Source organism: Ammospiza nelsoni, chromosome 15 (assembly GCF_027579445.1).
Source record: "Ammospiza nelsoni isolate bAmmNel1 chromosome 15, bAmmNel1.pri, whole genome shotgun sequence".
Classification (NCBI taxonomy): Eukaryota; Metazoa; Chordata; class Aves; order Passeriformes; family Passerellidae; genus Ammospiza; species Ammospiza nelsoni.
In genome coordinates this window covers 15,508,037-15,533,500 of record NC_080647.1, presented here as the reverse complement: position 1 = coordinate 15,533,500, position 25,464 = coordinate 15,508,037, and the positions used below count along the sequence as shown (strand labels likewise).

Genomic DNA, 25,464 nt, shown 5'->3' with positions numbered 1-25,464 from the left:
CTCCCATTCCCACCGATTGTGAAATGGACACTGGGGCCTGGAGCTGGGCCTCCACCCCCATCCTTATCTTTGCTCTTCCTCCTCCAGGACTGTGCCCAGGACAGCAAGAATTTGTGACAAACGAGGCTGAGAAGCTCTGGGGCTAATTAATTTGTAGCTGCTGGTAATGTTGAATGGGTCCCTGGGGAGTCCAAGGCTAAAGCAGAGGAGAAAGTGCAGAGAGATACTGGAAAATTACTGTTTAATTCTTCATCATTACATCTGAGTATATGGCATCTGGCAGACACAGGAAAAGGCAGATAATGACCCAGCCACTTCTGCAGCCCTTCCCCAGCAGCAGGGGCAGCCAGGCCCCTGGAGGGATGGCTCCAGCCCTGGGGAGGGCTCAGTGCCTGGTGGGATGTGTGTCCTTGGGCTGGCAGTGCCCCTTCCTGGCCCTGCAGCCATCAGTACTCCTGCTGAGTGTCGCAGCCAAGGAACTCTACTCGCAGGGCAATGTGGTTGTGCCACAGGCGGGGGTGTATCCTCACATAGCGGGCAAAGAGAGGCGGCTCCAGGCTGTTCCTCACTGTGCTCTGGTGGTCTTGGTTTGCCTTGAAAATCTGGAGAGGAGAGAGAAAACAGGGATGCACTTGGCTGACATAGTGAGGACAGGATCAAGCCAGACAAACATCCCTTGGCATGCTTTAAGGAAGGAAGAAGCACAGCCTGGCTCACTGCTCTTGGAGAAATCCTGTGAGCATGTTTGCTGCCAAGGGCTGTGCTTGCTGCCCTGGGGGTGGCCATGGGCTCTGGCCACAGAGCAGCCCTGCCTACCTTCTCCTTGCCATTTTGCAGGACTGGGCTCCAGTGCATGCCATCCTGGCTGATGGAGACAGCAAACTCCTTCACAAACATCTGGGTGAAGAGAGCTTTGGCACCTTGGGTTATGATTGCAGTCACCTTCTTAGTTACTTCAAAGTCCACCTGCAGCCACTCTCTGGGGCTGTTGCTCTGGGGAAGGACAGACTGCCATCAACCCTCCAGCAGCAATGAGGAAGACACACTCATTGCAGCTGAAGCCAGGCTGCCCCTGCCCTTCCCTCTGCTTCACCTGCCCTACCAGGCATCTGCTCGGAGCTGCTGGGTGCTAAATCAGTGTGGCAGTGAGTGTGCAGCTTGCATGGTGCATGTGGCTGCACACTCTTCCCACACTAGGGGAAGTGACCTGGGGACCCTGCTGGGCTCCCAGCTGCCTGCCATCTCCTCACACAGGCTACCTGTGGCCTCCAGGCGTTGGTCCTGCCCTGAAGGTTCAGGCGGGCCAGGGCTGGTGTCCATCTGGAGAAGATGTTGGCACTGTGGGAGGATGCAGTGATGTGCTCATCAGGGATCCCTCTGTTCTCCATTCCTAAGGGCATGGAGCAGCCTGGAAGAGAGAGGCAATGCTTGTCAGGGGCTAGAACTGACCCACCATGGAGATGCCTTCTGCCTGCTCCCTGCTCCAGCTGCCCTGCATGCCTTTGCCCTGGTTATTAGTTCTGCATTGCCATGGTCCCTGCATTGCTTGGGGCCCATGTGTGCCGCCTTGCTCTGACCTCACTACTCCCACCTTCTTTTCTCCCTGGAGATTTTATCTAAGAGAAATGTGAAAAATTTCTGGTGTAAGGAAACATAAGGAGAACCTGTCTCCAGGGGGAGGACAAGAATACCTGTCAGGGAGACACCCTGCATTTGTGTGATCAGGTGTGCTTGTGCACAGCTGCTCCAGAGCCAGCTGGCAAGTTTGGAGCATGGGCTGACAGCACAGCCACTGCTGCTTTGAGCTGCTGCAGAGCAGGTGTGCAAAGCCAAAGACACGATCCCAGGGCACCATTTCCCCAGGCTGCGCTGTTGATCAGAGCCATCTCACCTTCAACTGGCAAAACCAGACTAAAGGCCAACAGCATCTGTCTCTGCTTGCTTTCTGCCCCCACAGACTGAGGCAGCAGCTCCCCATCTATCAGCTTAGCTGCTGCTGGAAGTTTCCTTTGCTTCAGTAAAAAAGCTGGTGAGAGCTGGCTCTTCCTCTGGTATTTTTATCTCTAAGACCACAATGAGACTTTCCAGCTTTGTTCCCTCAACACCTCAGTGCCATCCCCAGCTCCCTCCTTCCTCCTCCATAATTGCCTGGGGGTCCTGGCACAGGTGGAGCTGGGCCTCAGCACCCCAGCAGGGCAGGGCAGAGCAGAGCAGGGGGCAGCCCTGGTGGCTGGGATGTGAGGGGGACACGCACTGTTGAGGTCGCAGCCCAGGAGTTCCATGCGCAGCGTGGCCCGCAGGTTGTAGTGGGTGGGGTGGATGCGGATGTACCGAGCTACCACCGGGGGCTTGAAGCGGTTCTCTTTCACTCCACTGGCATCCACGTTCCCAAAGAACAGCTGCAGGGAAAGGGAGGAAAAGGATTGTTGCACCAGTGGAAAGAGAGATAGGCAGGACGAGGATTACTGGGGAGAAGAACGTTCATGTCTGGCACACAAAAATGACAACTCAGGGAAATGATCTTAAGTGAGCCTCAGGCTAAAGTGAGTGGGCCACTAAGAAAGAAAAGGAGAAGAAGAAACTTTGGATCTGTGCAAATTAACTCGGTTTTATATTTTTCGCCAAACAAGGGTGAGAAAAATAAGGAAAAAAGTCAGTCCTCAAATGTTTGAACCTGGGAAAAGTTGTAGCCACAGATGGTGCACACAATGGAGGCTTTTCTGGCTACTCCTCTCCCAATGGATTGATCAGCTTTTACATATTTATGTTGTGGGTTTTTTCTAGTGACTGTAGATTCTCCAAATCATCTGTGCCTGCACAATATTTTTAGAAAGGCAAATTTGCCTTTGAGGTCAGAAAAGATACTCAGGTAGAATCTTATGCCTAGCTCTAAGTAAAACACAACATAACATTGAGAGGTGGATCTCACAGCCACCTGGGATGGTGGAAAGAGATAGTTTAAATCAGACAGATAGTTTAAAATCAGACAGATGGGACAGCAAGTCCCTTGCAGACCTGTGATTCAGCCACCTGGCACTGAATTGTCTCTGTTGCTGCTCTAATCTCAGGGGCTCAGGAGGTTTCTGCCTTGTGGACAGAGCTCCCCAGCCCTCCTCACCCCAGGACACCCCATTTGGGGACAGCACTCTGCTCAAGACTCTTGACCTCACCATCTGTGTGCTTGTGGCATTCCCCTTGTAGGTCTTCCACCTTCGCCCATCGAGGCTGTAGAACACAACAAACTGGGAGATGTAGAAGCTGGAGAACTTTTGTCTGGCCCCTTGGGTTTTTATGCCGTGAATAATGGTGGGATGCAAAAGATCCACCTGAGAATGAAAGTCAGGGATTCACTTCTGATGGAAAACCCAAGCCAACTTCAGGCAATGCCCCAAAAACCCAAAAACTTGCTTCCTCCTGGCATAATTGAGCACTGGTTATGAAAGTAATTAAACCAGTTGTTCATAAGGGTACAAGTCAGCCAACAGATGGGAGTGAGCAGGGGAGAGCTGTTTGGAGAGGTGAGCTGTTCTGCCTTGGGTTTGGGGAGATTTTTGCACAATCCAGTGCTGCAGCTGGACCATTTAGTGATTGCTCTGCTGCCCTGAGGATGGATATGGGGGTCAGGCCAGCAGCAGCCTGAGCAGAGCAGCTGCCATTAGGATCTTAGTGCTCCCCTCTCAGAGGGAAGAGGAAACAGCAGGAACAGCTGTTTATAGCTGGGGAGGCACTGCCCATCCATGAGCATGGCCTTGCAATGCCCCAGAGGTGCCTCAGACACGGGGCCCCTCTCACCTGGATCCAGGCATTGCTGCGGTCGGTGCTCCAGGCGTTGATGGAGCCGCTGTTGTGCAGCCTGGCCAGGCGAGGAGCCCACTGCCCTGCAAGGGGAGAGCACAGACACAAGGGTGCTGCTGGCCCCTGCTGCTGCCCCAGGTGGTGAGAGGTGCACCCGCAGCACTGGGCCTGAGCATCACCCCGGGGTTTAGTAGCCACACACAGGGTGTGACCGTGTTCACAGGGGTCTGAGAGTGAGGGAAGAGACGAGGATCTGACTCCGTGTTTCAGAAGGCTGATTATTTTATGATATATATTGTATTAAAACTATACTAAAAGAATAGAAGAAAGGATTTCATCAGAAGGCTAGCTAAGGATAGAAAAAGAAGGAATGATAACAAAGGTTTGTGGCTTGGACTCTCTGTCTGAACCAGCTGACTGTGATTGGCCATTAATTAGAAACAACCAACATGGGCCAATCACAGATGCACCTGTGGCAATCCACAGCAGCAGATAATCATTGTTTACATTTTGTTCCTGAGGTCTCTCAGCTTCTCAGGAGGAAAAATCCTAAGGAAAGGATTTTTCATAAAAGATGTCTGTGACACACAGTGTGGCACAGCACTGGCACCATGGGCCAGCTGTGTGGGAAGGCTCCAGGTCCTGACTGGGATGCTGGCATGGGCACGGATGGGGGAAGGACTGCACTACCAGGGACTCAGTGCAGCAGAACTTGGGCAGGCAAACAAGTGAGTTCTGCTGGCTGCAGCTGCCCTGAGCCCCTCTGCCCTCCAGCTACTCACCATACTGCCCTGAAGCTGTGATCTGAGAGTCTGCAATGCCACCTGAGGCCATACCCAGGGCATTCTGGCAGTCTGCAGGGAACAGAAACCAGGCACAGTTGGTTAGACAGCAAAAGTCTGGGCTGGGTAGCAGCCTTCAGGCTCAGGGAGGTTTGCAAGCCTCCAGGAGCTCCCAGGTCTATTTCTCTTACACCAGGGGATAGGTTTCAGAGGCTTCCACATCCATCCCTGGATTTTAGGATAGCTGGAAGTTCTTGCTCACACCCCCCATGTCAAGAGCAGAGAGTTTCCAGCATCAGACACAGCAGCCTTTTGCCAAACTCCTTTCCCTGAATCCATGACGTCTCATTCCCATGATCTGATGTCCCAGCAGTCCTGACAAGTGTCTCTTCCTTATACCCACATCTTGCTCCTGGGCCTTTTTGTTGCTAGGCAGCATCTTTTGAAAACAAACATCACATTGCTAAAGGAAAGTCTACCTGACACCCCTGTCTCTCTCTGTGTCTCTTCTGGTCTCTGAGCACAGGGATGTTAGTCTCTTATAATAACCATTACTATTAGTGACTTGTCACACCTTGGCATCTCCACTGCATGTCAAATGCTCCTGGGGAAAATGCAAATTTGAAATCTTAAGCGGATTTTTAACTTATGGCAACATTTTCTGACTGACATTTAATATTCTTTTCTAAACAGGAGAGGGACTGTCACAGTGTGATAAAATACTACTCTCCCACACCACTTCCCCAGTCCTTACTTGTGGTGAGTTAGAAACATGTTGTTCTGGGGTGGAATCAGAGGTTTACTGTGGATTTTGCAGTTGCTCTTGGAGCTATTTCTATCAGATCAACATGCAGTCAGGCAGCATCACTCACTGCCTCCTGTCATTGCTCTGTGCCTCAGTTTACCTCCTGATATATGGCTAGGCTGCTGGGCACTGTATCTTACTGACAGCACAGGCAGGTACCAGCCCGTGCATGCACTTCCTTGGTAAGTGCATTTTATGGAAGGTCCAGGGACTCTCAGATTTGGAGAATGAGAACTCTTGCAGTAAATATTTGCAGGCCAATGAAGCTGCCTCCCAGCCTTCACCCTCCCAGCTGTGTCCCTGACCCTGCTCTCTGCTGGGCTGTGCAGGCTGGTGAGGGCTGAAGTAGTGACTTTTCTTCAGAGTGAAAACACAGAAGGTCCCACCTGGGTAACCCCACGAGAAATGCTGGGAGATGTGGGGGAGGAAGCTCAAATACACACTGGTTGTGGCTGTGTGTGTGCTCACAAGAAAATCACTCACTCAGGTCATACACAAGGAAGAGGGCACTCATTCCAGATTCTTGGTGCTCTCCCACTTTGCACTCCACCCTCCAGATGCCAGCATGTGAGGGCCACATCTCCACCGTCCCAAAGACACCTGGCCAGGAATGGAGAGCAGAGCAGAGCGGAGTTACTGCCTGTAATGGGACACACTGTGCCAAGTGCTGTGCAAGCACAGGGACAGAACAGTCCAGATCCACTCCCCATCTGTGGTATTCCCCCACAGAAACTTCCTGAGGGCACAAGCCATGGCAGAGGGGGTGCACAGTGCTGCCTCTCACCAGGATAAAGGTTGTAGACTCCCATGCGATACTCCTGGCCAGTCCTGACGTTGAAGAGCTGCCCGTGGAAGTGAACAGAGTGGATGTCCTCAGTGCTGCCCATGTTCAGGAGGTGCCATCGGACCCGTTGCTGCTGGGCCATCACCAGCCCAGGCAGGGTGTCACTCACATAGCCATTGATGGCTGGGAAAGGCAGCAGTCAGAGGGGCTCAAGGCTCTGGGGCATTCCCATCCTGATACTGTGGGATGGAAAGGGCAGGGAGCCTCACCATGGAAGGAATGGTTTCTCCTGAAGTCAGGGCTGTCCTGCTGGAGCCGGCAGGGAGGGCGGCAGTTCCTGGCCACGTTCTCTGGGAAGTACCAGCTCTTGGTCTCGTCAAAGATGGTGAAGAGCAGGGAGAACTCCTGCACAGCCAGCTGCCTCCTGGAAACGTAGCTCAGCACCCCATGGTTGCAGATGATCAGCGGCCCGATGAGGCCTGAGTGCAGGTCCTTCTCCTGCCAGGGAGCCAGGGAATGAGGGGCTGCCTCTGAGCTGGAGGAGGCACTGACACCAGCAAGAGACAGCAGAGAGGAAAGCTCTGAACCCATCTGCATCCCTGGCCTGGCTCCCACTCTGGGGCATGGAGGCACTGACACCAGCAAGAGACAGCAGAGAGGAAAGCTCTGAACCCATCTGCATCCCTGGCCTGGCTCCCTCTCTGGAGGGATTCATTTGTTGGGTTCACTGAGCTAAGAAAGGCTGAGCAGCAAGTGTTTGCATGTGCTTTCAAGAGACGTGGTGTCTGTCTGTCCAACAGTCCCTACTGTGTTGGGTCCTGGGGCCAAATTCAGGAAGATTTGGTATGGGGGTAAGGAACTGCAGGAATGCTGGTTCCTTGTAAGTCTCATAAGCTGGAATAATTGGATAAAGGGGTGAAAACCCAATGAGAAGAGAAGAGAAGAAGAGAAGAGAAGAGAAGAGAAGAGAAGAGAAGAGAAGAGAAGAGAAGAGAAGAGAAGAGAAGAGAAGAGAAGAGAAGAGAAGAGAAGAGAAGAGGAAGAGAAGAGGAAGAGAAAGAGGAGAGAACAGCACCAGCATGTATTCATCATTGTATTAGACACCTGAGAATCTACACAGCCCCAAGCTGCTTTCAGCACAGCCCCATAGGAAATTCCTTGACCTCCCAGGAGGACCCAGGTGTGCTGCCCTCCTCCCCTTCCTGGGATGCCCCATGGAGACTCCCACCTACCAGGTCCACATTGGAGAAGTAAGCCCAGGCCTTGCAGTCGAACTCCTGCGTGGTTGGTGCCATCTGGGGCAGCACTTTCCAGGTGTATTTCTGCTGGCCACCAGGCTGCACCACCTCACCCTGCTGTGCTGTGCCCTCATAGGCTGTCAATGTGGAGTGGAAGGAGAAGGGCCGTGACGCCAGGTTCTTGAACGTCACCTGCACCAGAGGGAAGAGAGCAGTGCAATGTGTGAGGGAGCAATGCTGACAGTGCTCTGGGCCCTGGTGGTGGGTCCAGCCAGCTGGTGGGAAGGATGTCCCTGGTTGCCAGGCCTCCAGCTGGTCTCCATGCAGTGGCCAGCCCCTGCTGAACCACAAGCTGTAGCTGTGCACTGCAGTCTCTGGTGGAAAGCACGTCCTGGGTTCATGTCAGCAGGATGAGGCCCTTTGCCTGCTCAATGGAAGTAAGGTCAGCTACACTCCTGTCTCTGGAGCCCAAAGGTGCTGCATCTGTCCTGGTGAAGATTTCCATGAAAACTGGGTAACTTCTCCAGGGACACAAGTCCTGAGCCTTTCACTTTCTTCTTAGGTAGGTGTTGAAGGAGCTGTGGTAGTGTGGGAAACTCAAACCTGCCCTCATACAGAGCACCTAAAAGAGCTGCACTGAGCCCTGCTTAGCTCACTACCCTTTTTGCATCCCTTCACCCAAAGGCTCCCCATGGAGCTGATCAGGCCATGCTGTTGCAGGGGTTGCGTCTGTCTCAGCTCCAGGGATTTGCTTCTGTACACTCTGAAGTTCCTGCTGATCCACTCCTGCAGCCACTGAGGTCCCTCTGAGTCCCAGTCTGGTGCCATTCACGTGCCAGCAGGGCGGCTCCTGTCCCCAAGCCCTGAAGGTTAACCCATGGGCACTGCAGAGCAGCACTCCCTCTGGCTGAACTCCAACAACAACAACAGGGAGATTTATGGTTTTATAGGAAATGGGAACTTTCTACTCACCATGATGACATCCTGAACTTCTGCCCTGATGTAGGGCCCGAGGATGCCCAGGTGCTCATCCAGCTCTCTGCGCTGCACCGGCTGCGTGAAGGACTCGTCCAGGTACTCTCGGAAAACCACCTTGCGGTACTGCCAGGAGTGCTTCCCCCTGCTCCTCCGGGGGTCCCTGCAGGGTGACAGTCAGCTCAGTCAGGTGACACTGTCCCACAGTGAGGACAGCCATGGCAGGGTTGTCACAGGCCAGGGGGATACAGAGCCAGAGCATCCCTGACCCTTCCTTGCAAGGAAGCTCAAAGTTTCTGGAGGTTTAAACGCCCCTGGGGAGAGGGGAGATGCTGGGAGCATCCTTCCCCTGGGCTGCTTGGCTGGGTTGTACTGGTACAGAACTGAGATCCTGCCTGCCAGGACATGCCATCTCATGCACCATTGTGACAGTATTCACAGGGGTCTGAGGAAGAGGGAAGAGATGAGGATCTGACTCCATATTTCAGAAGGCTTGATTTATTATTTTATCATATATATTATATTAAAACTATACTAAAAGAATAGAAGAAAGGATTTCATCAGAAGGTTAGCTAAGAATAGAAAAGAAGGGATGATAACAAAAGCTTTTGTCTCGGACAGAGAGTCCAAGCCAGCTGACTGTGATTGGCCATTAATTAGAAACAACTCTATGACATTAATCACAGATCTACTTGTTGCATTCCACAGCAGCAGATAATCATTGTTTACATTTTGTATTTGAGGCCTCTCAGCTTCTCAGGAGGAAAAAATCTTACGGAAAGGATTTTTCATAAAAGATGTCTGTGACACATCGTGCCATGCCATGCAGTGCAGGAGGAATGCCTGCAGGACAATCACACTTACCTTGCTTTTAGGAAGTGCTGAGGTCTCTGGTCCCCGTACTCCCACATCACCTCCACTGCTGCAATGAAGTACTGCCTCATCTCCCCCTGGAAGGAGCGTGGGTCATGCTCCACTTCCCCATACATGTCAAAGTCCTCCATGGTCTGCTCTGTGTTGTACTCATCATAGTCTGTCTCAGCAGTCTCTGAGGGGCTGGAATGTGTCCCATTGTTCAGGGCCGGTTCCTCCCTGTGTCCTGGGATGTGGCTCCTCTCCCCAGCTGTGCTGTTGCTTTCCCCATCCTCCTTGGGCTCTCCTAGGCCCTGGCCCTCTCTGTTCCCTATTTCTCTGAGCACATCTTCCCTGCCAAGCACCTGACATCCATGAGGAGTGTCTTGCACATACTCTGTTGACTTTTTGGTGCTGTTGTTGAGAGGGGGACGACTTGGAGACAGTGAACAGTTCTGTCTGGTGGCTGATTTCAGAGATGTTCCTTCTGTGCTTTGCCCAGACATTCTCCCAGGCACATGGTCTGTGGCATTGGCTTTGGGCTGCTGAGGCTCAGGACTGGACTGACCCAGCTGCTCCACAGAGTTTGTCTCCTCCTCCATGTGGCTTCTCCCCTGAGCTTGCTCTCTCCCAGGAGCCCCCCACGCTGCAGCTCTGCCTGGCTGCAGCTCTGCCACAGCTGGGCTGTGCAAGTCCCCCATGTTCACCGCAGCCCCTGGGGAGCCTGGGTCCCAGTTTGAGGCCAGGTGTGCAGCCTCAGCAGTGCTCTGCCTTCCTGAGCTGCTCTCTGCCCCTGCAGGTCCTGTCCCCAGTGCTCCCCGTGAGGGCAGGGAGCGTCTGCTGCGCTGAGCCCCGTCCCTGCTGCTGGTGTTGGGAAGACCCAAACCTCTGCTCTCCAGTGACCTGCCTTGTTTAGGTCTCCAGTCAGGGCTTCTGGCTGCAACTCTGTGCCTCAGAAACTGCTCAGGGCTCTTTAAGAAGCCATTTGGGAATGGCTTGGTGTCATTGGTCACAATGTTTGATTCAGAAAGAGCAATACTGTCCAGCTCTGCTAATTCCTTAGCATCCTGAAACACTTCTTTCAAAACTACTTCATCCCTCTCTTCTGTCATTACATAGCTGGGTGGCTCAAGGTCATTGCTGTCTGCAAAGGTGGTGTCTGGAAGGCCTTGGGCAAGTCCACTGGCCTTTTCTGTGCCACTTTTCACAGGCAAGGGGTTGCTCTCGTCTGTGAAGGTTTCTCCTGGTACAGGTTTGTCTGACAAAGAAACATTTTGCTCTTCAAAAGTTTCATAAAAGCCTTGTGAAACCACTTTGTGAGGGCTTTTTTCCAGCCTAGCATCTAGGTCATTTGATGAATAATTGCTTTCTATGGTGTGACTGTGAACCACAGCATAAGAAGTCCTATTATCTTCTGTCTCATCTGGAGGTGCAGAAGGATTGTTCAATGTGGAGGAAGAGTTGTGATCAATACTTAAAGACAGGCCTGTACTGATTGCCTCCCCTGAGTCATACAGGTTAAAGGACATTTTATCAGCCCTTTTTAGCAGCTTGTCCTCTTTTCCTGGTGAAGACACATCTTGAAGTGACAGGTTGTGCTCCAGATCATTCTGGTGAATTGAGCTCCTGTTCTCCTGAAGAGGGGCTTTGCCAGCAGCATAAGCAAAGGAGTCCCACAAGCGTGTTGCATGAGTAGCAGTCTTTTGAGGCTCTGCTTCCAGGTTCTCTATCCTACCACCAGACTGGACTGTCATTCCTTTTACTGGCTCCTGCAGCTCTGGAGCCTCTCCTGGAGCTGCTGTGACTTGGTGCAGCCATTGCTGATCTTCTTCTGAGCTCACAGTACCATGGACCCTTCCACTGACACTCACCACGTGTTCTCCACGTGGGACTGCTCCAAACCCTTCATCCTGGCTGGTGATTTTTGACAATTCTTCATCTTCCAGGAAGGACTCATAGGACACTGGGTCATAGCTCGTCTCTGGCAGAGGAGACATGGAAATATCATTTGGATTTGGTAATGTTTCTAAAAATGTTGATATGCCATTGGAAGAGGGATCAGAAATCTTGCCATTGCTCTGGAGGGCCCCATGTTCTGTCAGGCACAATCTTGTCTTCTCTATCTCATTTCTGGAAGAGGTGATGTTGTTCAGTTGCTCATTCACACATGACTTCTTTCTTTTAGAGAAGCCCCTGGGCTGGAATTCAAAGGCCACCTCCTCCCCATCAGAATACCCATAATCTTCCTCATCAGTGTACTGCTCATTCTGGCACTGCGAGACCGTGAACTTGGCATGCATCCCTCGGTCCCTGAAATCAGGATTTAGGCACCCCAGCGTCCACACACCTGTCTCAAGAGAGGCCAAGAGGACACCATCAGCCCACTTCAGTGGGAAATTGGAAGAGATGCCATTCCCATGCTGCTCCCTTGCTAGTGCAATCTGTATTTTCAGGCAGCCTCTGGTAGTGATTCCATGCTCTCATAGTCCCTAGAGTGTCTTACAGCCAGACCCACGGTGTTCTGGCAACATGAGAGCCTTACAAGCACCATCAGCAGGGCTGGCAGAGCTTAGTGAGCTCCACGCTGTGAGGGCCCAAGCACAGCTTGGTGAGAGCAGTTAATGCAGTGAGAACCCACGGAGCCCCCAGCAGCAGCAGCCACCATAACCCACCCCAAAGACATCCTGGTGCTGTCAAACACCCCTCTCTCCCAAAGACAGTCAGCACAGCTCTCCCACTGAAGGAGAAGGAAATGGAAGGCTGCATCTCTCTCACATGCCCAGGCAGTGTGTTTGCTCCCAGCAGGGAGGGTGAGATGTGTGATTTCTGGGCTCTGCTGCTGGAGAGAGCTGCCACCTGCTGCCGGCTGAGCTGCTGCTCTGCTTCTGAGGAAGCACAGGAATCCGAGCTCAAACGGATGTGAGGCTTGGCTGGGCTGTAGAAAGCTTCCTGGGGTGTCTGCAAACCCTGACAGCTTGGCTCGGGCTGCAGTGCTCATGACCTTCATATCCGTGTTGCAACCACATGGTAAATCCTGTGTCTCCTCTGGGAGGAGGAAATGGTTTGACAGCTCTAAGAGAAAAGTGCTGAGTGGGGGGAAATGTATCTGAACTCTGAAGCAAATCTTTTCTCTGACTTCTCTGTGGCTGTGGTTTCTGTCCTTGCAGAAGTGTGGAGATAAATGGCATGGCCAGCAGCTGCACCCACAGCAGGGACAGCACTGCCACTCCCCTTGACCTCCACGCTTGGAGCCAAGATTGCAAATGTCCACCAGGCTCATGTTACTGCAGCCAGCTACTGGTTTGGCAGCATGTGTGACCTTAACACACCCTACTAATTAAGTAAAATACCATAATTCAATTTCTTTGATTTAAGCTTTGAAAGGTTCAATCACTGCCTTTCACTTTGCTGTTCTAGCAGGCTGTGGATCCCTTTGCTCTCAGAGCTGTCAAAGGGAATTGGGCACCAATCAGAGAACTGGCTGGAAGTGCTCCCTGACCTCTGCCAAGCCCATGGTTGGCAGAATAGCCCATGTCACTAACCTGGCTTTTCCAAGCTCATGATGACTGTTTCTCCAGAAAACGGGAAAAGAGTGAGCACGTCCTCAAAGACCATGTTGTGCTTGAAGGTGTTTCCAGAGAAGAAGATGGAGAGGAAATTTGTTTGGGCCCCAACACTCAGGACATACCAGTACACAACGTCGTTCAGGCAGAGTTTTGTTTTCAGGTTGTCAAATACAAAGCCATTAATAGCTGGAAGAGGGCAGGGGTGAAACATTTCAAGACCAAATTCCCTCCATGGCTGCTGAGCTGCTGTGCATCCCCTGCTCACTCCCTGGGGCAGGGATGAGCCTGTGTCTGTGGGGGCTTTGCAGGGCTGAGTACTCACTGTGCATCACATTGGAGGCATAAAACTGGGGGTCCTGGGTGTCCACATGGGCTGCATCAGAGCAAAACCTCTTGATGTTCTCCTCCAGGTACCAGCTGTGGTTCTCATCAAAGACTGAAAACAGCACCAACTTCATGTTGTCTGACATTATCTGGAAAAGAGAGGGAAGAAATTATTCCTGGTCTGATCAGAGCACCCCTGGGGCCCAGTGTAGCTGCCAGGTCTCAGATTGGGTGATGGAGAAGTTTACTGCTATTTCACAGGAGTTAGGGTGCAGATTTTGGGAAGAGACAGCAGGCAGAGGAATTAGGACTGCTGGTAGGACTGTCCTGGTTTCTTCAACAACTGACTGTTGAAGATAACAGAACAGACAAATTTGGGTTTACTTAAATATTTCACCCACCACAGTTATTCCAGCCTTTCAGCCTAGAAGTTGAGGCAACAAAGGAAAGACCCACCTGATTCCCCCTCTGATCCATGGACTTCTTGGAGCAGATGAGGAGGGGCCCAATGAGGCCTGAGGCAGTGTCCCTGACGGGGTTGATGGAGCTGTAGTAGAAACGGGTGAGGCAGCGAGGATCTGCCTCCGTTGGGCCATCCTCAGTGGTGAGACTCCAGCTGTAGGTGAAGGACTTCCCAGGGGCAATGGCAATATCCTTCACGTCCTTCTCTGGCAACACACAACCCAAGAGCAGACCAGTTATGTCTGGGCTGCTCCTGCAAGGGGTGATCCCACCTTGTAAAAGAGCTCAGAAAGGTTTCCTGACCACACGAGGTGCAGAGGGAAACACTCATACCCATCCCAGGATCCTGGTGGGATGTGGGATGGCCCTGCACAAGTCATGGTCCTGGGAGCTTGGTGGATAACCAATAACAAAGGGTGAAAGCAGTTCTGGGAATGAAACCTGGAGGGAAAAACAAGCCCAGAGCAAAAACCACAAAGCTGCAAGAGGGAGAGTCTAAATCACAGTGAACACCCCACAAATGCAGGTCAGAGGGAGCCAGGGAATGGGGGCTGTAAATAAACTGCAAACACAGGCAGGATCAGCAGGATGGTCCCTGCATTGTCAGAAAGTGGAGGCCTCCAGGATGGACCAATTAACGTGGTCCCAGCTCCCTGGTTGGAAATGCCCCTTCTCCCAGTCATCATTAAAGCCCTCCTTAAAGACAGAGTTACACAGCACCAATGGGAACATGAACCCAGAATCACCATAATCCCTGGAATTGTAGAGCTCAGGTGCTTGAATGAATGGACAACCAGCTTCAGGAAACTCTCCTGGCCCAGAAAAATGGCAGTGGCCAGGTGATATCCCCAGTTCCCATGGCGTGCCTTACCTGGTGAGCGTCTCATGGGATAGTAGGGCCTGACGCTGGTGAGGCCGTGAGGGTAGATGTTGTAGGGTCGGCTGGCTAGATTCCTGAACACGATCTGAAATGAGGACAGGCAGCAGGAATGGTTTTTTCACTGTTTTCTGGTGTTTGGTGTTTTCTGATCACTGTAAGACCTTGAAGCTGCTCTCAGTGTCCTTGCAGAGAGGGAGACACTGGACAGCACTGCCCAGGGGTTAGCAACCTGCCCGTGATCAACAGGAGGGACCCAGACATGTCTGAGATCACAAAGAATACAAGAAACCACAATTTCTCTGTGATGAGCCTATACTGTCCATTGTTCTGGGAGGTGTCTGTTGTAAGGAGGGCATGAAAATATCAGATTTATTTAAGAGAAAGTTGCTGTCCTTAGTCTTACTTTACACATGAGTCAGAAGAGGGCCATCAATCCAGGCCCCAGAGGACCAGAACATTAAGTATGCACAGCAATCAAGAGCTTTAGAGTGCTCCCCACTTCACTGCATGCAGCCCTTCCTTTATTTCTCTAAATAGCTCTGTCACATGCCCACAACTGCACAGGGAACCCCAGGGAGGGAGCAGAAATGTGAAGCTGCTGGAAACCATCCCATTCCTCCCAGCTGCAACAAGTCAAGTGGTCAGGAGAGGCACTTTGGGAGACAAAAGTGACAGTCCCCAGTGCTGTGAGGTAACAGCAAACAGATGGAGAAGAGCAGAGGATAAGAGGACACTTCTGCCTCAGAGGAAGGTGCTGGATGTCATGGGTCGTGTATGAACTCACACAGTTCCTAAGACACCTGCAAAGAAGTCAAATCAGAGGGACTGGGCCATATCCTGTGCATCTTACTGACAGTATTTACCTTAAGCTGCCAGTACCACCTGCCTTTCCAGTGAACTTTGAGCATTGCCAAACAGGAGAGAGCACCTGAATGACTAAAGTCAGTCCTCTGCCACAAGCAAAGAGCTATTAGTAGGAACAGCATCATCTGAAATTTCCCCTTACAGTGGTAAACTGTGTTTCTCTTACCTTAAGCTGATCTCCCACCTCCCCCTTGATGACAGGCCCCAGAATTCCCTTGTCCTGCTGGCTGGACGCCTTGCGCTTCCTGAAGGTTGCATCCTCATACTCCACAAACACCACCTTCTTATACCTTGAGCCCACCCTCTGTGGGCCAGGCTCCAGGTACAGGCTTGCCACGTTGCTGCAGGCAAAGGCAGAGAGAGAGCAAATGGCCACATGTCAGAAACAGAGCAGGACCTTCCATCATCCAATGACCTGGCAGGTGGCTGAGAAGGTCACCAGGAGTTGTTGTCTGCTCAGAAGGGACTGATTCCAGAGGCCTTGGTGACAGAGAGACAAATGCCATGAAGAAATGTCTCTGCAGGGCATTTGGTAAAATGGAGCAAAGCCAGGTGCTGCCTTCCCATGGCCTCTCCAAAACCATTCTTGTCCTGCCAAACTGTTAGTGTCAATAAAGAACAAAACTGTCCAGGTTGGGCAGAATGAAAAACAATTTCTGGGAAAAGGGGAAGAGCTGGCAGGGTTGCCTTGAGGAGGAGCCTCGTGAGCACACATGCCCACTCTCACCTGTCCAGAGATGCTGGCTTCTCAGGGGCATAGTCCCAGTCCACCTCCTCAGCTGCAATGTAGTAAGGCCAGGTCATGGGCCTGTCCTTGGCAAAAGAGCGTGCTTGGATCACGTGGTAAGTTTGCTCATCTTCCTCAGGATAATCCAGGTCCTCTGGCTCCTTTAACTGCTTCCCTGTCTTCAGCAGCCGCTCCTCAGGACACTCCTCCACCTTCACAAAGGCCTCCATGCCAACTGAGGTCAGACACCAGAAGAAAGGGTCACACTGCTGTGCCAATACAGGCAGGCACCCACCCAAGCCCTGCCTGGAAATTTCTCCACTATTTTTCCCATCAAATGGGCCAACCTGGATCCACCCTTGCCATCTGGTATGGCCAGGCTGCAGGTGGATGTAACACCAGGGAGCAGGAGGGGCCTGGAGCTGCAGCACTGCACAGAACCCTGAGCCCAGGCCATCCCCTGACCTGCTCTTCCCCCCAGCTCTTGGAAAATAAGGTTACCTTGCTGATGGGACAGTATCTGGCAGAACATCTGAAACCAGCCAGCTGTTCCTGGTGTGGTCTGGGCTGTGAGATAGGTGGCAGGGGAGATTTCCAGGCTGCTGAGGCGGTGGCTCCTCACCAGGAATGTGTGGCCTTCAAAGAAGATGGAGTGGACTTCTGGCCCAGAGCCCAGCCCGATCACATGCCAGTGGACCTGCTTCTTGAGGCACAGTGTGAGACCTGCCAGGGGACAAGAACAGCAGCCAGGAGTCACCACTGTGCCCACTGTGCCCAGCCCTTGTCCCCACTCTTGGTGTCATAGACTCAGAGTCTGACATAGAGTAGAGTAGAGTAGAGTAGAGTAGAGTAGAGTAGAGTAGAGTAGAGTAGAGTAGAGTAGAGTAGAGTAGAGTAGAGTCTGGTAGAGTCCCCTGCTCCTGTGCTGGCTTCAGGCTGGAGAAATCACCCATGAATGTGAACTGAGCAAAACAGAGGCACTTGTCACATCATCCCCCTGAGACAAGACTAGATTTAGGGTCTGGGGGACTTTGGGGGGTTGCTGGTAGGAGCTCACAGCAGGATGCAGTGGTAAAGAGAGAGATGTGCTCCTTGACTCTGTAAATAGGGAAATTGGGCACTGGACAGGAGAGTCATTTGTCTGATCACAGCACTGGCAAGCCTGATACTAAAACATTGCATTTGGAGCAGGGCTCCAGCACATCCTCAGCAGTAGCTGAAATATCACAAACGGCAGAGAGGAGTCACCAGGATTATTTGAGTGCTAGGGAAAATTCCTTCCTCAGAGCCACTCAAAGAGCTCAGTGTGCTTAGGAAATGGGAAAGAACTTGACTGCGTTGTAAAAATACTTTCCTGGGGAGAAACTGACGTGTGCTGAAGGGCTCTGTAATCTAGCAGGGAAGTGAATAACAAGTTCATGGACGCTCAAGCCAAACAAAGTCAAATACTCGCTTTTGGCAGAGTGCAGAGGTGACTGGAACAGATCCCAAGGGCCTGGAGGAAACTGGGTGGAGGTTCCACCCTGAGGCCCTCAGCTCTCCATTTCCAGCTCTCCATCAGACACCTCTCAGGCCAGGTCCTGCATCCAGGGAGGGGGATGCTGAGTGGAGGTGGATAACTTCTCCAGGGAAAACCCACTGTGCAGAGATGGTGTTTGACCATGAGGCTTCCTCAGCTCTTGACCTCTATGAACCCATCAGGACAGGGAATTTAGGGGACTTGTGCTTTTTTTTTGCTGGAGAATGGCCAGGCCCCAGTGGGAGGTTTTAGGATGTGGTTCACCAAAGCTGCTGGTGATAATGACTCTCCTGATAGTGTTTCCCAGTTTGTCTTGGAGATTCCTCACTCTCAGGCAGCTCTGTATCTTTTCCCAGGAGAACACCAGAAAGCAGCAACTTTTGTGTCCACTGAGATCAAACCCAGCCTTTTCTTTTGCTCTTCTGAAGAAGAGAGTCTGAGAGAAGACCTTGTCACTTTAGCTGCACTAGGGAAGTTGATGTCAGACACTGGGAAAAATTTCTTCACTGAAAGGGTTGTCAAACACTGGAACAGGCTGCCCAGGACTTGTATACGGGACACTCAGTGACATGGTTCAGTGGTAGACTTGGCAGTGTTAAGTTTACTCTTGGACTTGATGATCTTAAGGGTCTTTTCCAACCTAAATTATTCCATGGCTCTATTCCCAAAATCCTATGAAGGTGATTTAATGACAGCTAAATGCTACCTCCAGCCTTGTCCACAGGGCCACAAAAGATAAAACTCTGCTTCCCGCATTATTCCTGGAGAGCTCCAAGGAAATCAGCTGCTCTTGGCAGCACAGACAGCAGCAAACAGCTCCTGCCCTGCTGTAATGGGAAAGGCAGATCAAGGAGTGAAAGATAAGACCCTCTCTGAGGTGGACACAGCCTAACAGATCCATCACCTGGAAACTGTTGATCTCTTTTCCTACATCCTTTCCCAAGCTACCTCAGGGTTACAGACCTGGCTCCAGCCGTGCTCCCAGCACCTCCCAAGCCCCCCAGCCCTGTGCCTGTCCCAGCAGGACTCACCAGGCAGTGAGCCATTGACGTAGCCATTGATGGTGTGCAGCTCTGTCCTGTTGTGAGCCTGGGGCTGAGCAGCTGCTGGGACAGAACCCTGCTCAGAGTACCAGCTTTTCCCTGTGGAGAGAGGAGGGTGCAGTCAGCTTTCACTTGGGAGCATTTCAAAGCAAAATAAACCTTCTCAGGGAGCTCAGATTTGTGGTGCCTGTGGGAATGCACAGCACACCTGGCCAAGGCTCTGCATGGGTGTGGGGATGTCACTACACGTGACAGGGAATGAATCCCCTCTTAACCTGTGTGGTGGGAGCAGGGCCAGGGCATGGCATGGCAGAGCTGGGGGGCTGCAAGCTCCCTAAACCTGGGGAAGAGAAGGAGGGGCAGTACTGCGCCAGCAGCACACTGGCTGAGGGGGCCTGGACAGGCATAAACCCTTGAGAAGCTGTGCTCACATTAATTGAACACACATGGCAAAGCAGATGCCCCAGACCCTGCTGAATGCCTGACACCACTCAGCCAGCACTTACCTTCATCAAACACTGCGAAAAGCAGCACAAACTCTTTCTGCAGGCTCTCATTCCCATCACTGGCCAGGGTCCCTGCAAGATGCAATGAGATGGATTTCTTTAAAGGTCAGCAAGCACCAGCCAGGGAATTCCCTCTGTGCTCTTCAAGAGCTGGTAAACCAAGGCCAGGCTGTGGTTTGCTTTTGTCATGTCTCAAATTGCAACAGCCCTGCTTCCAGTCTTGCAGTCCCCTAAAGTCCGTGGTTGAGAGTCAGCTGCCCCCAGAAGGCATCAAGAGGTCAATTTGTGGTGCTTCCCCTTTGACCTTTGCTCAGTGGAGAAGCTGCTCCTGGTGAGTCACTGGAGCCTGCAGACAGTGCCCAGTCATTTCCAGGTCTGGACAACCACCTCCAGGATATGTCTCAGCCAGAGATGACAAATCTTACTCCAGTCACATCTTCTTGCACCTTGTGCTGTCAGGATTTCAATTCTGAACCCCAGCAGCACTTTCATTGAGCACAGCTCACTGACTCCACTGTCCTGCTCACCCTCAGGAAGGCACCTGTGATTATTCTGCTTTTATTAAAGGCTGCATGTGGTCTGTCCCCACCTTGTGCTGTCCTTACCAGGTCGGCACACGAGCAGGGCTCCAATCAAGCCAGAGTTGATGTCCTTCACACTGTTGGTGTTGGAGGAGTAGGAGTGGGTCAGGCACGCGGAGTCGTCTTCTGTAGGGCCCTGGTTCTCCTGGATTTCCCAGACATAGGTGTGTGTCTTCCCAGGATCCACCCTGTCCCCCTCCTTCTCTGGCTGGCTGGTCTCATCCTCATACCCTGCTCCTAAAACCAAAGGAATGGCCAGATGTCACTGAAGGTTCATCCCCAGCACACCTTCCTCCCAGCCAGAGCACAGCCCCTCTCCATGCCAGGGCAGTGACAGGGCTCAGGGCTGTGACAGAGCTGTGCCAGACTCACGTGTTGGGCTGTGCACCTGCCCTGAGCTGGACAGCACAGTCTGCCTTGCCCTAAGCATCCAACCTTCAATTTAGTCTGTGTATTGCCTCTATACCAGATCCAGGTTTGCTCTCACTGTTTGCTCAGCTCATTTCTGGGCTGGGCATGGTCACGTTGCTCCCCAAGCCAGGCCACCTCTGTGGCCATCTGTCCTTGCAGAGGGACATGAACGGCAGGCTGAGGGAGGGATGCACACCTGGCAGGAGGTGCCACACAAGGACTTGCAGCCCCTGGCGCTGCCAGCTCACCTTCTGATGCTTTCCAGTAGGACACCCCGACAGCATGGAGGCTGTAGGGGCGGGAGGCCAGGTTCTTAAAGGTGATGACCACTGTGTCATGGACTTCTGCTCGGATGGTTGGGCCCAGGAGGCCTGAAGGGACAAGACAATAAGGTCAGGCAGCTGGAATCAGGCAGCTCACACCCTGCCAGCAGCCCCAAAGGGCCCTGACTTTCCACAAGCACAGTCAGTGTTTGTCCCTCGTGCAGCAGGGCAGCATCAGCTGCATCAGCTCCAGCAGGAGCACCCCCAGGAGCTCTGCCATACCCAGATCCACCCAGCTGCTCTCCTGCTCCTGGCTGAAGAGCAGCCAGCACCCAGCCCAGGATGAGTTTGATGGCTGTCAAGGATTGCTGGAGCTCCCCACCCTGCAGGTGCTTCTTACCCATCCAGGCTGGCTTCAGCTTGGGCTGTGTGAATGAGCCATCAGGGTACTCCACAAAAACAGCTTTCCTGTACTGGGGAGGGACACCAGCTGCGGGGGGACGTGGGCCTGCATGCCCCAAAATGCTGCAGGAGGAAGGAAGCCAAGGAAAGCTGATTGCACAGACCCATCCATGCATGGGCAACATTCAACATCCATCCCCTTCCTTCCCTTGCCACAGCTTGCTTGCAATCCCCAGGGATGGCTCACCCTGCTGTGTCCTTTGGGTTTCCTGACAGCTCCCAGGTATGATTGGGAATGTTTTGCTCAGCATACAGATGCCAGCAGGGCAGTGATTAGTGTTGTGGTGTTAGTCATGATGGAAGAAGACACAAGGCCAGAGCCAGATGCAGCTGGGGCAGGGCACAGCAGCAGGCATTGCTGCCCCTCTCCTGCCTCATGCCTTGTCCAGTTTCAGGGTTCCTTGGCAGCAGAGACAGAGCCCTGGCAGTGCCATGGCGACCTCTGCCCTGCAGCCACCCCAGCCCCAACCCCAGCACCTTCAGGTGTGGCAATCAGATCACATCACTGTAACTCACATCCTCCCCAGCTCCCCCCAGGAAAGAGACTGGCTGCTGGCAGGTGGTGGCAGTTTGCTTTGTGTCTGAGCAATGTCCCCACATTTGTTTCTTTTCTGGACAAAATGGGATTTACACTTCAGAGCAGAAAGATAAAAGAGCCTTGAATGCATTTCACACCCCACTTATCTCTGCTGGCCACTTTCTATCTGTAAGAAGCTTAACAAATTCATTTTCCAGAAGGAATCCAGCCTGTTTATCAGGATAACAAAAGCATGAATTTCTTCAAGGATTTCAGAGGCTGGCTTATCAGCCTCAGGACTAAGACCATTTCCAGTAACCAGACGGACCTTTCCAGCCTTGTTTTGTTTGGAGCTAAAGCCAGGTGGTGTTTTCTCCCCACTTAAGAAGCAGGGAAGGTTTGCTGTCCTGCTCTGACTAAGCCTTCATTCCAGCAGCGTTTCCCTTTGCAGCTCTTCCTCAAGCGGAAGAGGAAGGAGACAGAGTGACTCAAATTTAGGAAAGGCAGTGCACACTCACCCCCACAGCACTGGCTGGAAGCCACCTGCAGCTGGAGGGTGCTGTGGAGAGAGCAGGGTCCCCTCTTCTCAGGGGCAGAGCAGGATGGGAGCCCACGAAAACCCCACAGGCATCCAGCCCTATAACCCCACAGACTCCTATAACCCCACAGGCACCCATATTCTATAACCCCAAAGGCTCCTGTAACCCCACAGGCACCCACAGCTCCTGTAACTCCACAGGCACCCATATCCTATAACCCACAGGCACCCCACAGGCACCCAGCTCCTGTAACCCCAAAGGTACCCAGCCTCTATAAGTCCACAGGCAGCCCACAGGCTCCTATAACCCCACAGGCACCCAGCCCCTATAACCCCACAGGCTCCTATAACCCCACAGGTACCCAGCTCCTATAATAACCCCATAGGCATCCAGCTCCTGTAACCCCACAGGGACCCATAGCTCCTGTAACCCCACAGCTCCTGTAACCCCACAGGCTCCTAGCTCCTATAATAACCCCACAGGCACCCATATCCTATAACCCCACAGGTACACAGCTCCTGTAGCCCCACAGGGACCCAGAGCTCCTGTAACCCCTCAGGCTCCTATAACCCCACAGGTACCCAGTCCCTGTAACCCCACAGGGACCCAGAGCTCCTGTAACCCCTCAGGCTCCTATAACCCCACAGGCTCCTGTAACCCCACAGGGACCCAGAGCTCCTGTAACCCCACAGGCTCCTATAACCCCACAGGTACCCAGTCCCTGTAACCCCACAGGCACCCACAGGCTCCTATAATCCCACAGGCACCCATATCTTATTCCTGGCTTGCTGGCAGTGGGGTCCTGCCCCAGCTTTGCTCCCCACTCTGTCCCCACACTGGGAGGTAGCTGAGCTCAGACCTGCTGACACTCAGCTGTCCACTCTCAGGAAGCTGTGCCTTAATCTCTAGCTCCCAGAAAGCACAAATTTGAGAATGCAGCTCTGAGATATGATGGTCTGGTCCTGCTAATTCTGCAGAAAACAAGGCAGAAAGCCTCTGGAGCCAGGGGGATTCTGCTGGCATGCAGGGGCATGGCTGGGAGGGCTCTTAGTGACAGCAGGGCTCAGTGCTGGGTCCCAGTCCTGGCACAGCAGAGCCCACAGGAGACAAGCAGGCAGGTTCAGCCCAGGGATGTCTGATCAGAGTTCTTCTGGCCAGTCCTCTGTGACTGGGGTCCCCGTGAACTTCCTTCCCCAGGGGCAGCTGGAGCTGAGGCAGGCCGATAAGTTTCTGGCACTTTGGATCAGCATTGTTAGCCACTCTATCTGTTCATCTCTTGGAGCTGGGAGACATCCTGCACTGCCAAAACACTGAGACATGAGCTGCTGCTACGTGTCCACCAGCCCTGTGTCTGAGCTGAGAGCCCTGGAGCCACTGTAGGATGTGCTGGTCCTGGTTCTGACCCTGTGGTGGGGTTGTGCTTGGGAGGAAGAGAAACTGAAATCATGGGGAAGGTGTGAGCAGCTCTGGCATGTTACAGCCCATTAATTTGACAGAGCTTTCTACAAACATGCCAGAGAAATCCCTGGATACATACAGGGGGTTTGGGGGTCCTGGCTGGAGATGCCCCTTTGGAGCTGCCCTGAGATGCTGGCACACTGAGGTGTGGGGCAGAAGGAAGCACTGACACAGCTCAGGGACAGCCCAGCTCCAGGGGTAGCTCTGCCTGCCCACTACACTTTCCTGGCTCACTCCTCACGCCCCTGACATCCAGCCTGGCTGTTTTCCTGTGCCCTCCTCTGTAGCAGGGCCAGGGAAAAGGCACCACCATGCAACTGAGAACAGCCATGAGGAGCAAGCCCTGGCTCCCATCAGCTTCCCCAGAGCTGCACTGCCCAGGAGCTCTCTGCCTCTCCAGGCTGCAGCACACCAGTAAGTCCCTCTGAGACAGCAACCAGTGTTATTTTCCCCCAGTTTAGAGAAGGACAGGTGGCCTCACACTGCCTGCCAATGTCACACTCATCCACAGGCAGGGTCAGGTCACTGAGTCACTCCAGGGTCAGGAATAGTGCCTGAGTGCATCATAAAGCCAGTGCTGAAATGGAAAGCCACAGGGCTAAATTAAGTGTGAGGGAAGTCATCACCCCAAGCACAGCCTAATGGATCTGAGAGCAGCATCAGTGAAAGCAGGGCAGGGGGATCAGGTAAAGGGGGGTGCTGGATGCAATTTTCCTAATGAAGTAATCAAAAGGGGAAAAAACAACATAACTGGGATACAGTGAGTGCAGCAGCTAGTCAGCCTGACCTGGGTCATCCCTAGAGCCTGGCTCTCAGTGCCTGACCACAGCTCCTCACTGCTCAGGCCACTGTGGGTCTGAGATGGGCTCATGGGCTGATCCTCCCTCAGCAGTGTCTGGGGAAGGGGATATGGAACAAGGGCAGAGGGAATGGGCACACCTTGACCCACAGGGGTGTAGTCATCCAGCTCCATCCTCCATGCCAACCTCAGAACACTCACAGCCGTGCATGTCCAAGCCAGCTGTGCCTTCAGACAGCACCATCCTGAGCAATGCAACTCCCATTTTTCCTTCCTACTTCAAAGTACACAGCAAAACCACCATGCCTTCCTCCTCCTTACCCCTGTGCATGAATACCATGCTTTGCTCAAATGCTACAAATTACTTTCATTTCCTTGAGGAAAAATTTCAGCCCCAGCAAGGTAATGTACACAAAGATATGGATAACTAAAGCTGGGTTTTACCAGGGGCAGACACAGTGGAAAGCCTTTGCTGCTCAGAGTTATGTCAGGGGTCACAGCCAACCTTCCCCTGCAGTGCCCAGGAGTCACAAGTGCCCATCTCCCCTCACACTTCCCCAAAACCCCCAGGATGCAGAGCAGAAAAGCAAGCACATGCTGGAGAATCAGCTCGTGGCCCTAGCACAGACTTTAAAGGCTCCTAGGCAAATGGCAATAAGATAAACCAGTGCAGAACAGTGATGCAGAGCAGGTTTGCATCTTTCTCTCTCCATTCCACCTGTCCCTCATCGGGGGTTGCACTCAGTGACTCCCCATCACACCACCCCTTCCCAGCAGCTCCCTGCACCCACCCTGCCAGGTTACCCCCATGTCCCGCCTGCCTGGAGCCCAGCTCACAGTGCCACATGCCAGGGTGGGAGAACACCCAGGGCAGGGCTCTAGGACTGCAAAAGGAAGAGCTTTACCCTGCAGGCGCTTGCAGCACGGACAGCAGGTCGCTGTGTGTGTAGTCCCAGCTGGTTTCCACTGCAGCTATGTAGTATCTTCTCACTTTGCTGGTGCCCTCCTCAACCAGGCACAGGAGCAGGAGGCTGCACAGGGCTCCCACCAGCACCATGCCCCCTGGCTGGGAACTGCTCTGACTTCAGGAGGAAAAGTGAAGAGGAAGGAATGAGAAAAAGAAGAGAAAAGCCTTTATCTGCTCATCCAGCTGTTGTAATCCACCGGAGATGATGATGAAAGGCAGCACCCACAGACTCACTCGGAGCGCTGAAGTGTTTCTCAAAGATGTCAGGAGGGGAATGGCTTGAGCAGGTTTGTGCAAAGAGTGACCAGCGTGTGACTGGTGGACTCTCCTGCTCTTCCTCTGGCA

The 25,464-nt window shown here is 52.8% G+C and overlaps 1 protein-coding gene across 1 annotated transcript; it reads right to left on the bottom strand.

The window, feature by feature from the left end:
- Positions 1 to 224: 224 nt before the first annotated feature.
- On the bottom strand, positions 225 to 25,464 carry F8 (coagulation factor VIII). The gene is made up of 27 exons (XM_059483087.1): positions 25,354 to 25,464; positions 25,058 to 25,234; positions 20,778 to 20,902; positions 20,363 to 20,485; positions 19,728 to 19,940; positions 19,123 to 19,194; positions 18,605 to 18,715; positions 16,556 to 16,777; positions 16,055 to 16,289; positions 15,494 to 15,668; positions 14,455 to 14,548; positions 13,578 to 13,789; positions 13,120 to 13,270; positions 12,774 to 12,983; positions 9,244 to 11,578; positions 8,377 to 8,542; positions 7,399 to 7,596; positions 6,436 to 6,664; positions 6,167 to 6,349; positions 5,866 to 5,982; positions 4,578 to 4,649; positions 3,793 to 3,878; positions 3,171 to 3,326; positions 2,255 to 2,399; positions 1,260 to 1,408; positions 817 to 993; positions 225 to 602 (listed from the first exon to the last, which is right to left on the bottom strand). The coding sequence occupies exons 2-27, from the start codon at positions 25,207 to 25,209 to the stop codon at positions 447 to 449; spliced, it is 6,264 nt and encodes a 2,087-aa protein (XP_059339070.1). The 5' UTR covers positions 25,210 to 25,234; positions 25,354 to 25,464; the 3' UTR covers positions 225 to 446.

What these genes read in the sequence shown, in the direction of transcription:
- F8 (XM_059483087.1), bottom strand. Translation starts at nt 25,209, where the DNA reads ATGGTGCTGGTGGGAGCCCTGTGCAGCCTCCTGCTCCTGTGCCTGGTT. An exon ending in AGGTGGGAGATCAGCTTAAG is followed by an intron (nt 14,549 to 15,493) that starts GTAAGAGAAACA and finishes TCCTCATTTCAG; the next exon opens with ATCGTGTTCAGGAATCTAGC. An exon ending in TGCAAAATGGCAAGGAGAAG is followed by an intron (nt 603 to 816) that starts GTAGGCAGGGCT and finishes TCTCCTCTCCAG; the next exon opens with ATTTTCAAGGCAAACCAAGA.